Genomic DNA, 12,510 nt, shown 5'->3' on the forward strand with positions numbered 1-12,510 from the left:
AGGAGAGTGTCTTCAGGGAGGGATGACTGGCACACAGGGGTGAGGTGGAGAAAGCAGGAAAACCATATTCCAGGCTGGGGCATGTGGCCCCTTCTGACCCTAGAGACTTTGGGATGGTATTCAGCTGTCCTAGGGGGTCCATGTCAGGGCAGAGGCACTGCTTGCAGGCTGCAGTTGCTGGAGTGTCCCATGTCTTGGGGAGTGGCCTCCCCACAAACCCAGTGGGCCAGCTGGAGATCTGGGGGTCCTTCACCCATCTCACCCCACGTTCAGCTCTATTCCTAAGTCACTCCCAAATCAACCCCTCCTTGCCATCCCCACTGTTCTTATCCCCACCTACCATCCCTTGCTCAGGTGACTCCAGAGGCTTCCTACTTGGTTTCCTGCTCCTACCCACCTCTGTTCCAGGTCCTTGGTGCTGGCTGGCCGTCCTGGCAGTGAGCTTGCTAGAACCCTGTGTCCTTAGATTCTTCCCTGCTTGCAAGCCCTCCAGCACCCTCTGTCACTGCCTGAGAGAGACATAGAGTTGAAACTTCTCAGCGTGGCAATGTGAGAGCCTGCATGCAAGGACTCCCCAGTGTCCCCAGCCTCAGGCTGTCACTGCCACAACCTGCTGAAGTGCTAGCCACGCTGAAGTGGTTGCTGCTCTGTGAACCTGGTGCTTCCCTCGGCAGCACCCAGGCTGTACACCTGCTCTTTTCTTGTCCTTGGACTCCCCTCTGCACCTCTCTTCTCAAAATGGCTCATTTTTATTTACCCTTGAAGTTTGTTCCAATGTCACCTCTTCTGGATCTCTGCTGCCCAACTTCTGGTGCACAGGTGTCACCTGTCCTTCCTTGGTGGCCCCTTAGTGCTGCAGTCACCTTCTCACATAGCTTAGGCACTATGTGGGGGTGTGTCTGTTTCCCTCTCTCAACTCTGGATGGCTGAGACAGTCTTCCTTTACATCTGCTTAGTAGAGAATCAGTAAAGATTTCTATAAGGATGATGCGACATAAATATTTAAACTGATGGTACTCCAAGGGACTTTGGGTTTAAATAAGTTGATCTTTAGCGTTTTTTTTTCCTCAAGACTCATGACCTCGCCATAATTCCCATGTAGCCTCTTCATCCTCAGGCAGAATGGGTTGCCTCCCAAATGGTTGACAAATGGTTGGGGTGGCGGGAGGTTGCCCTCATGAGTCCCTACTCCCCATCATCCCACAGGTACATCTCCTAGCCAACCTCCAAAAAAAAGCCCTTGCTTTTATAGGTGTGTGATTTCTCTCTGAATTAACATAATGACATGAATGTCATGGTTAGGATGTGAATTTCAGTGGCCCACTTGATTTTTTTAAAAAAATTTTTATTTATTTGACAGAGAAAACACAGCAGGGGGTGGGGCACAAGGAAAGGGAGAAGCAGACTCCCTGCTGAGCAGTGAACCCACCATGGGGCTCTATCCCAGGACCCTGGGATGATGACCTGAGTTGAAGGCAGATGCTTAACCGACTGAGCCACCCAGCTGCCCCTGGCCCATTTGATTTTTATTGTACAAGCAGAACATAATAGTTTCCATTTCTACTAGTCATTTTCAGTTACTCTCTCCCACCTCTTATGGTCTCTGATTCCAGTGCCGAGGCCAGCAACTCAGTAACTCTCTGGTCTTAGTTTCTTTACCTATAAAAATGAAGATGCTGGGTTAGATCAGGCTTCTCGCCCGGGGTCTGTAGAATGGTGCCAGAGGCACACAGGTTGTACCTATACCCTCTGATGTTAACATTTTTGATGACCTATATATAACTTATCAATGAACCTATGACTCTAAAAAACTTAAATGTTGCTGAGGAAAACGTGATTTCTAAAATCTGACCTGTAGTTTTTTCACTGAAAAATTTTCTTCCATGCCACTTTGTTTTTTTTCTTTAAAATATTAATGTGTAATAATGAAGCTACAGTTGCAGGTTGAGGTGGGTTGTATTTGCTGGGCATCAGTGTGTCTGTGGCACATTCAAATTCATGGGAAGAATGTCCAGAGTAGAATTCTCTTGACTCCGTGCTGACAAGAAGAACGTGGGACTGCAGACTTCCTGGCTGGGGAGCAGGGTGATTTCTGCAGGCGGTCTTTTGTCCCTTTTCAGAGTCACTCTTCACCAGCTCTCTCTGATGGGTGAGTCTGAAGAGCAAACGTCATGCAGCTAATGCCTGGCTGACGAGCAGCTCATTTCTTTTTGCTCCATCTGAAAAATGATGACGGTTGCATTCTCTGTGGCTGGTGCCAACAGATTCTTAAACGTAGGTGTGGACATTTTGTCTCTGAATAAATCTCCTCTCTCAGTGTGATGTCTTTTGTAGCAGCCCAAGGGTAAAAGGAAAGTTATTGTTGCCTCCACGCAGAGAGGGGTCTCTCGGGTCCTGGTCCAAGTGTTTGCCCAGGGCACTTGGTTAATATGTTTGGCACTTGGTGAGAGAAGGGTGTGCTGAAATTATTAGCCTTTAAGTCAGTGATTTATTTGGGTCTGAAGCATGATGTTCTAGATGTATCTTTCACTCTCCCACGTCCCCTGTCACACTCACAGATGTACTGGGTTCCTCCCCTCTACGTTCTTTCACTAATGTAAATTGGTTCTCATTTTCCCACAGATTTCCTCCTGACGTTCTGGTCTGCTTTCCGCACACGATGTTTTTCTTCTGTGTGTTCTTGGTGAGCAGGAAACACAGGACCTCTGTGGCTGTGCCTTTCAGCACTGATGTGGGCAGGCCGTGCAGGTTTCCTTCCTGATGATGAAACAGGAATGGTCCCGAATGGCCTTTAATCAATTTGCCCTCTGCTCATTATTATAGGCTGGTTTAAAGTATAACACATTAATTATATCTCTTAAAAGAACATGTTTCATTTTAAAAGGCAAGAACCATGGACAGAAAAGATGGGGGTGGTTATAAAGACCGTAACAAATGATGTTCTGGTTCTGCCTCCTTTCCCCACCAATTGTAGGCTCCTATGGCCTTTCACTCAAAAGCTAGTGTTATACATTTGACTGTGCCCTGGGCAGATCCAGTTTGGGAGGAGGTAGGAGCATACATACATACATTCATTTATTGGCCAACTGCAGGCTGTGCTTGACCCTAATAGGAATGGATGCATAATCGTCCCCCCATAGCGTCCCCAGATTCTGTAACTGGCACTTCCTCCTCCATGGCACCTTCTGCCACCTGAGCTCTCAAGAGCTACTGTTCACCCTTGGGGCTGTGCTGGTGGGAGGTGGGTTCCTCTTTGAGTACCTCTCACCTGGCCATCTCCAGGCTTTGGGAGAATGACAAATCTTCTGGACTCCAACCTGAGCCCAGCCTTGCCTTTTACACCTAGGATTCAGCTTTGAGTTGAGATGTTGTGGGGTTCCCCCCCCCCTTTTTTTGATATTTGCCAGGAAGGGATCCACATTTCACTTCTTAGTCACACAGGCATCTTTTCCTCCAGTGCTCTGGCTTAGGACTCTTACACTAAGTCTGGGGCAGCAGGATCTGTCTTTTTATGCACCATCCCCCCAGTAGAGGCTGCATGCTCCTTGCATGTGTTTACATCATAGGTGGACAAAGAGGAAAAGGGAGAGCCTCTGTGAGCTCCTTTGCATATGGGAGAAGCCTCTGGAGCTGCCCGCTTGCTGGCATAGGGTGGGCTGGACCTCTCTCCCTGCTCATTTGATGCCTTCTTTCTTCTGCATTGCCTGATTTTCAGGCAATAGGGACATATGGAATTCCCTCCCTTGGGACTCAGAAACCATTAGAACAGACTGCACAGTGTATTGGGTATATTTGGGGAGTCAGAGGACCCCCAAGCTCTGCTTTATCATCCACAGGCTGAAGCACAATGTGCACCTGGATCTGCACACGTGCAGATCCAGGGGCTGCAGATACTTGAGGGCAGAACAAGGAACCCCATGGGGCTCAGTCATCCTTCCCTAAGGAAGCCTTACATGTACTCCATAACCCAGCACTGAGAATCACACTAGAACTCTGCATAGACAGGCTTCTTCTAAAGGAGTAGTGATTATTGTTCAATAGGAAATGCATCCATGAGCTGTGTCCAGCATCCCCTCAGGAAGCTGCCAGGCCAGCCCTATTGCTAGGTGAGCCCTTCGTAGTCTCGTCTAACCCAAAGGGGAGGCCTGAGCCTTGGTGAGTCTGACTTTCTGTATGGTGAGGACTGGATGTGCTACAAGTAGAACTCTCAGTTTCTTGAACCCCAGAGTGGCCCCAGCAGTGAAAGCTCCAGACCACACCTCCCATGGCATGGTTAGCCCTGTAGCAAGGAAGCTGGGGCTTGGGCTGTAGGAAGGAGGGTTTCTCCTCTACCAACAGGAACCATGCCTCCCAAAATGACAAATTATGCAGGCAGAACTCATTTTATTGCACTTGACTGCACTTTGCAGATACTGCATTTTTTACAAATTGAAGTTTTATGGCAATCCTGTGTCAAGCAGGTCTAATGGTGCTATTTTTCCAAAGGCATTTGCTCACTCATATCCCTATCATATTTTGGTAATTCTCACAATATTTCAAGCTTCTTCATTATTATATTTGTTATGGTGATTTGTGATCAGAGGTTATTACTCGCTGAAAGCTCAGATGCTTAGCATTTTTTTAGCAATAAAATACTTTTTAATTAAGATACATACGTTGTTTTTTTAGACATAGTTCTATTGCACACTTAGTAGATTATAGTGTCAACATAACTTTTCTATGCACCGGAAAACCAAAAAAATTCATTTGACTTGCTTTATTGTGATATTTACCTTATTGCATTGGTCTGGAAGCAAACTTGGAAAATCTCCAGCACATACCTGTATGTTATTTACAAGGGTACTTGGTTCCTAATCCTTTCTGTCCTCTAGGTAAACAACAGTGCCTCCTAAAATGTAAGTGAAGAACCAGAAGAACAGGTCAGGTTGGGCAAAGAGGCTATTTGGTGCTACTGTATTTTAAAAATAGGTAGCGATTCTGAGTTTTAATTGAGCACTGTGATTTCATTTTATACCATGACCTTGGTTCTTTTAGAAAGATAATATTATTGATCTTATTAAAAAAAAAATCAGTACTTCAGGGGCACCTTGGTGGCTCCATTGGCTGAATATCTAGCTCTTGATTTTGGCTCAGGTCATGATCTCAGGGTTGTGAGATCAAGCCTTGCATAGGTCTCCCCACTCAGCAGGGAGTCTCTTGAGATTCTCTCTATCCCTCTCCCTCTGTTCCTTCTCCCTCAGCTCTGCGCTCTCTCTCTCAAATAAATGAATCTTTTAAAAAATCAGTACTTTAGAGCAATATCTCTTAATTATTACTTAATTTCAACCACATTGGTGATAACTACAATGATAACTACAATAACTACGATGTTGCTTTCAAATGTTATAGAGAACCGATGCATGACTTTTATAAAAATGTCGATTGTGTAAAGAACTTTGGTTAACTTTGGTTAACAAAGGTTATCTTTGTCCATAAAAGTGAAACTTTACTGCTAATTGCTTTAAAAAAAAAAAAAAAAAAAGCTCCAGCTTAACAAATGCCAGATTGGAAGAATTTCTGATCTAGACCTCACCTAGTGCTTTTAACGTGTAGAATTAAAACTGTGCCTTTTAAAGGACATTTAAGCCAATATGTGCAATATTCTTAAATAGGATAGCTTTTGAGTTTGCTATTAAAAAACCAAAAAACTGTGTTAAAAATCTGTGAATCTTTCTCTGAAGTTGGCAGTGCTAGTTCTCTCATGTAAAAGAATTAATTGGGAACATTACTATTTCATTATCCGGCTTTGTTTGGAATAATTTTTTTTTAAAGATTTATTTATTTATTCAGTCAGAGAGAGCAAGAGAGAGGTAGAGACACAGGCAGAGGGAGAAGCAGGCTCCATGCAGGGAGCCCGACGCGGACTCGATCCCGGGTCTCCAGGATCACACCCCAGGCTGCAGGCGGCGCTAAACCGCTGAGCCACCAGGGCTGCCCTGTTTGGAATAATTATTTAAAGAAATAACAAACTGTTTTTTAAATTAACAACAACTGAAATAATAATTTTCAAATAGAAATTATAGGGGCGCCTGGATGGCTCAGTCAGTTAAGTATCTGACTCTTGGTTTCAGCTCAGGTCATGATCTCAGGGTCATGAGATTGAGCCCCCAGGTGGGTTCTGTGCTGGGCATGGAGCCGCTTAGGGTTCTCTTTCCTTCTCTCTGACTTCTCCTCCCCCACAAAATAAATAAAAAATTAAAAAAATAGAAATTGTAGTTTTAATTAAAAGAGACTTGGCAAATAAGGGAGGAGGAGAATTTTTTTGGCACCACTGAGATATTTTTGGCAATCGTACAAGGATGTTTCTCATCAAAGGCTGAGTGTCACCATGAGGCTTCCCTGAGGTCTTTTGTTCTATTATCACTGAAGAGTTATTTGTGATGCCCTAGGGGTTAAAAATACAGTCAATGCATATCAATTAAAAGATAGAGATCGTCAGACTGGATAAAAACAAGTTGCAGCTATGACTGCAGGAAACTATATCAGGCAAATACTAACCAAAAGTGGCCATAATAATATTAGAAATGTAGACTTTAAACAAGGAATATTGCCAGGGATGAAGAAAGACATTATATAGTGATAAAAGGGCAATTCACTTAGAAACCATAACAATCCTAAAGTGAGTGCCCATAACAAGAGAAAGGCAAAGTGTACCTAAAGCAAGTACTCAGACAGGTGCAAAGAGAAATAGACAAATCCACTGTCATAGTTGGAAATTTCAACATTCCTCTTATAGTGATCTACAGAAACTTAGGAAAATATAAAAGATCCGAACAGCACTACCACTCAGTTTGATGTAGTGGATATTTCTTTAACAGTCCACCTAATAATAGCAGAATGCATATGTGAATTGTTCACCATGATAAGCTATATTCTGGGCCGTAAACATTAATAAATTTAAAATAATTGATGTCATACAAAGCATATGTTCTCATTGTAAAGAAATGAAACTAGAAATTGGTAACAGAAAGATACGTGAAAAATTCCCAAACATTTGGAAGTTAAATAGTATACTTCTAAATAAACCATAGGTCAAGAAAAAGTCACAGGATTTATTCCCCTTTGAGTTGAATGAAATATTCAACATTCATTCAATTTTGAATTGAATGAAAATGAAAACATAAGATATCAAATTTGGTGGAAAGCAAATAAAGCAGTGCTTAGGGAGATTTTTATAGCATTAAGTACTTAGAAAAGAAGAAAGGTTTCAAATCAGTCGTGAAATTTCTACCTTAAGAGAGTAGGAAAAAAGAGCAAATTAGGCCAAAAGCAAGCAGAAGGAAGAAAATGATAAAGTCAGAAAAGGGGAAGAACAATGAAATCAGAAGCTGATTCTCTGAAAAGATCAATAAAATTGATATAGCTCTAGCCACACTAAGGTAAGTGGAAAAAAGACCCCAATTACCAAAAATAGGAATAAGAGAGGAGATGGCTGTAGTCAATAAAAGGGTGGTAGGGAATATTATGAACAACTTAGATGAATTGGAAAAATTTTTTAAAGGATGCATGTTATCAAAGCTAATTCAAGAAGAAATAGATAATCAGAATAGCCCTATATTAATTAAAGAAATAAAATTCATGGTTTAAAACCTTCCAATACAGAGAACTCCCAGCCCAGGTGACCTCACTGGAGATTTTTGCCAAGCATTTAAAGAACGTATAATACCAAGTCTACACAGACTTATTCTGAAAGTAGAAGAGGAGGGAATGCCCCCAACTCATGAGAATCAGCACTGCTTCAACATCAGTACCATTAAAAGGAAACAAAACTACAGATCAATATTCCTTGTGAATTCAGATGTAAAAAAAAAAAAATCCTGAAAGTATTAAGTCATTCTCAGCTAACTTTTTTAAAAAACTGATTCTGACTACAGTACCAAGTACAATACCAAGTCTCTTAACAATCTGAACATAATTAACCATAATTCTCATTCACATGAACCAGAAGCTAGGGCAGGTAATCAGTAATGAACTCTGTGATATTGTAAATTCACTTAAGGCCTATTTCTGCATGTCATCTAGTGGTACATACCCAAGAAACATCTCCTGCAAGTCTTACTACCTTACAAAGAGGTACCTGGAATTGACACTCTCATCTGTTGCTCTTCCCAGATAGGATAAATCTGCTCCTCTTCTTCAGGGCTTATATATACTCATGCTTATGTCTGATAGATTTATTCCTGTTTATTGGAAGTGGTACTGGCAAAAAACAAAATTTATATCCTCAGGATTTGAGAAGTCTGAGAGGTTAGCTGACAAAACTGAAGAAGTGATCACCTCAGGGACGAGACCCAGGGGTGATACAGTTCACTCCATTTATTTATTACTTGTGTGTTTTGGGGCAATGCACACACTTTAGAGGTCAGCTTGAAAGTTATCTGAGCCTCATGTCTTATGGTCTGTGATAAACAAGATGTTCATTTTAGGTGTGGTTGATTTCTCTGGAATTTTCTCAGATCCTTGTTTTTAGTCAGGTGATGCATTCTATCTTAGTCAAAACTCTTTATAATTACTAAGCGATCATGGGCTGCATATTGTTTAGAGGTGGTAGATTCCATGCTGGTCAAACAACAAGAAGGGTTTGAGGTCAGACACAACACTCTAGACCCCCAAACTGACACAATCTAGCCTCTGTCACTTGCTGGGTGTTTTCATAGGTTTTGAGTTTGGAGGAACCTGACCTACCCAGTTGCCTAGAGGAGACCAGAGTATCTGCAACACAGTGAGGGAAGGAGCCAGGGGTGCATGACCAAGGGCTTGATGGGTCATGCAAAGGATTTTGGATTTCATTCTCAGTGCAGGGGCAGACATTAAAGGGTTTAAATGGGAGCAGTGATGTTATCAGGTGGTCATTTCACCCAACCCTTCTGGCCGTGGTGTGGAGAGCAGATGGGAAGAGGGCAAGATGTCTATAGGGAGGCCTTCAGAGGAAGCTACTACCATGCAAAAGCTGAGCCCCACCTACCATTCATCCTTTTAAATCTAAGGTGGGAGCCTATTGCCTTCTAGAGTTACTGTGCAAGCGGGCATATTCATCTCATGACCAGACTTCTGCAAAATCTCATAGACCTATGTGTTCCATGCCCTTCTACCCAAGTCTGTGATGTAAGCAGTGAATGTGGTTCTGCATATTGCCCCCCATAGGCTGGAATCGAAGCTCAGAGTGGCTGGCCTCCAGTATGATATTGCTTTTGATTGCTTTATTCTTAACATTTAAAATAATTTGGTATCACTCTTCATCATATCAGTGTTTGATTTAACGCGAAAACGGTCTTCCTCTAAATCTCTTTTTTTTTTTCCCTCTAAATCTCTTATTGAATGTTCTTATTTTATAGACGGGATCCAAGACTTAGGAAAGGTAAACTACTTTGTTCAAGGTCATATAGCAAGTAGCTGGTGATCCCAGCTTTGAAATGTGGGCTTTCTGATCACTTAGTTTTTGCTCTAAGTCCACTCTTCACTAACTACTACCAAGAACAGTTCCTAGCAGGTGCTCAGGAAATACACGTTGGATGATTTTTATTGGGTCAGTCTGGTGGTACCCAAAGTTAGGAACCTAACCTGACCTCTGAGTCACCTGGGTCAGGGCCAAGCCTGACTTGTGTGAAGTTGAGCAGAGTCTATGCTCCCAGGCATTCTACATACACTGGAATAACTGGTTTCTTCCTTCCTCCTGTGTGCCTCAGCACTTTGTAACTCTAATTGTAATTAGGAATTGTGGCATATTCAATTCATTTGTCTCCCTGGCACACTGTGACTTCTGGAGGATGAGTCCTAGGTCAGGGTCACCTCCTTATACACCACACCTGGCCTAACTAGTATATGTTAAATGTGCCTAACAGCACACTGGGGGTTGTAGAAGTTGGCTTGAGTTTTGAGCCAGAGAAGACTAACACAGGGCTCCTCCATCTGCCTTGCTCAGGGCCAAATCCATTCTTGAACATGAGTGAGAGCTGAGGTATAGGCAGAGCTAGGGCTCTGTAGAGGGCCATCACCAAGGACTCCTGTCCTTAAAGCCTCTGTACTGCCCTTGGGTCTCTCAAGGTGACCATCAGATCCCAGGGAAAAGGAGGTGCCTCAAAGCTGAGCTCAGCTGCAGAAAGCATGGTGGTGCAAGGGCTGTGAGGCAAGGAAGGAGGCAGGTGGGAGGATGCATTCCATCTTGCTTTGTTAATTTTCTGGGTAGAGTTGGCCATCAAGTGCAATGGTCTACAAACAGCTGGGAACAGAAGTCTGGAGAGAGGGAGGGTGGAGGCTGCGGGTGAACGTGTTGGGTGGTGATGTTTTCACCTCTCTTAGCCCCTCCTGTGGCCACCTGTAGCAGCCCAGATTGTTCTCTACACTGTCTGAGGTGAGGTCTGTATCTTAAATGGATTCAGTCTACTCACCTTTCCAGTGGAAATTCTGTTAATTGTTCACATCCTGTATTTTGACCATTTATTGAGTCAGTTTAATTAATCCTGTATGTTATGTTTTTTTTTTTTTTTATTTCAGAGAAACTGTACAACTCCAGTGGGCGAGATTTAAGAAGGGCCCTTTTCTCCCTGAAGCAGATATTTCAGGTAAAAAAAGAAGAAAAATGTGCTCTTACGCCCTGCTTTTGCATTGCTGATGGAATTAAATACAGACATGTTTCTACCTCTTACTGACTATAGAAAGAAAAGTTTCTTTAGATTAAAATGTCAGTTAGGTCAAAATATCTCAGTTGAGAGTATTTTTACCATATCAAATATTTCAAACATAAGAAGTAAAGACAACTTTATCAAATCATGTTTTTCCATATTTACTTCAGGCTTTCAAAAAGAAAAACTTACTACAAGTATAACTGAGGTCTTGTTTTCTCCCTAATTCCAGCCATCCTCTCCCTCCCCCAGGTCCCCTCCCTCATGATGGTCACAGGCATGCATGTTTCCATGCTGGTGGTGGACAGTGTCCAACAATATCTGTCTCCTCTTCTGCTGACTTCATCTATGTTATGCTGCGGGTGTTGTACTTCAGCTTACTTACTGAAAGTGGGCCAGATGTAGGCATGACTGATACAGCTCTGAATGTCCTTTTGTATGAATGAAGCACAAGCTGCCTTGTTCATTCTTCTATTGGCAGGCACTTTGGTTTATCGCCAGCATTTGCTGGTACGTAAATGGTGCTGCTGAGGACCTGTCCTTTATGCACATGGGCAAGTTCCTCTTTCAGGGTCCATTTTATCCTTCTCTCCTAAGCCTTCCCTCTTTCCCTGCCCTGAGAAAGTCGTGAACCTAGTGAAGAGGGCTGGGACAAGCTCCGAGACATGAGACTGCAGGAGAGAGACTGACAGAGCCAGGGGAGGAGGAAGAGGCTGCTGTCTGGGCCGAGTTGGGATGGCATTTGCATGAACTGGTATCTGCAGAGGTTCAGTGTTCCTTCTCTAATGGTTTTGGACCCTATATAAGCAGATATATTCTGCTTCTCTCCAGTAACTGTTTTATTCACATTCTTAAAAAATTTTCATCGTCAGTGATAGTTCTGTCAGGGTGGCAGTCCCCTCATGGATGTCTTCCTGAGGTTGACAAAAACAGCAGGCCAGCAGTCCATTCCATCTGCACATTCTCTTTCCATTGTTCCTTAGACTTGGTCAACTATGCTCTTACCTTCTCCCAGAGCAGAATCCCTTCTCAGTGTCGACATTTCTGGACAGGAGTCCTCTTGGATCTGGTTGTGGTTATGGTTGTGAACCTACTGTGTCACTGCTCCCTCATGTCACACATCTCAGGGGCTGGGATCTGCCTTGGTTCAGGCTGTTTCTTCTGGAAAAATTGCAACAGCTGTCCTTGAGTACTTCCTGCCTTTGGTTCTCTCCATCTCAGTCTGTTCTTGAACTTCCTACCAGAGGGCTTTGAGGAAATCCTTTTCTTGCTGGTTCCATGTAGCCTTCTGGATGACATCTGAATTTCTCAGTATAACATGGAAGCCCTTATGGATCTGGCCTCTGCTGCCCACTTCTCTGGCTTCACTTCTACCCACGGTTGTATTCTGGGAGCAAGCCACATCCTTTTCTGCACCTTTGTCTTGGGACCTATTGCTTCTGTGTTAGCATGTGTTACCACCCCACATCCACTCTCTGTGTCTCTTAGATTATATCCTGGTATCTCCTCCAGCTAGGGTCCCTCTCCCTAAGTGACTCCTCTCAGTCCCTCCAAATACCTCAGAAGTTCCCCATGCTTCTCTCTAGCATAGAATTTAATGGACTACAGGACAGTCGTCTGAGTCTAGCAGTGTGCGAGCTCCCTGGATTTCATTGCTGGGTCTTGGGGGCCCAGCACATGTCTGGGGCTGTGTAGGCAATGGATGAATAGACTAGGTGCATTGGATAGTCTTCTAGAAGATGTCTATGTCTTCGGTCTTTCTTGTTTTGAAGTTCCATCTGTATCTCCCTGTTCCTTAGCTGAACAATAACAAAAAAAAAGCTTGTTCACCCTCGATTACATCCTTCTC

General features: G+C 43.3%; 1 protein-coding gene across 6 annotated transcripts in view; it reads left to right on the top strand.

The window, feature by feature from the left end:
* FHOD3 (formin homology 2 domain containing 3) overlaps positions 1 to 12,510 on the top strand; it is a 464,855-nt gene that overhangs the window by 190,426 nt on the left and 261,919 nt on the right. For all 6 annotated transcript variants that reach the window (XM_077900507.1, XM_077900508.1, XM_077900509.1 and 3 more), the window contains exon 4: positions 10,534 to 10,601. In XM_077900507.1, coding sequence (XP_077756633.1) covers positions 10,534 to 10,601 — 68 coding nt within the window. The remainder of the gene's footprint in view (positions 1 to 10,533; positions 10,602 to 12,510) is intronic.

Source organism: Canis aureus, chromosome 6 (genome assembly GCF_053574225.1).
Source record: "Canis aureus isolate CA01 chromosome 6, VMU_Caureus_v.1.0, whole genome shotgun sequence".
In the NCBI taxonomy this organism is placed as follows: Eukaryota; Metazoa; Chordata; class Mammalia; order Carnivora; family Canidae; genus Canis; species Canis aureus.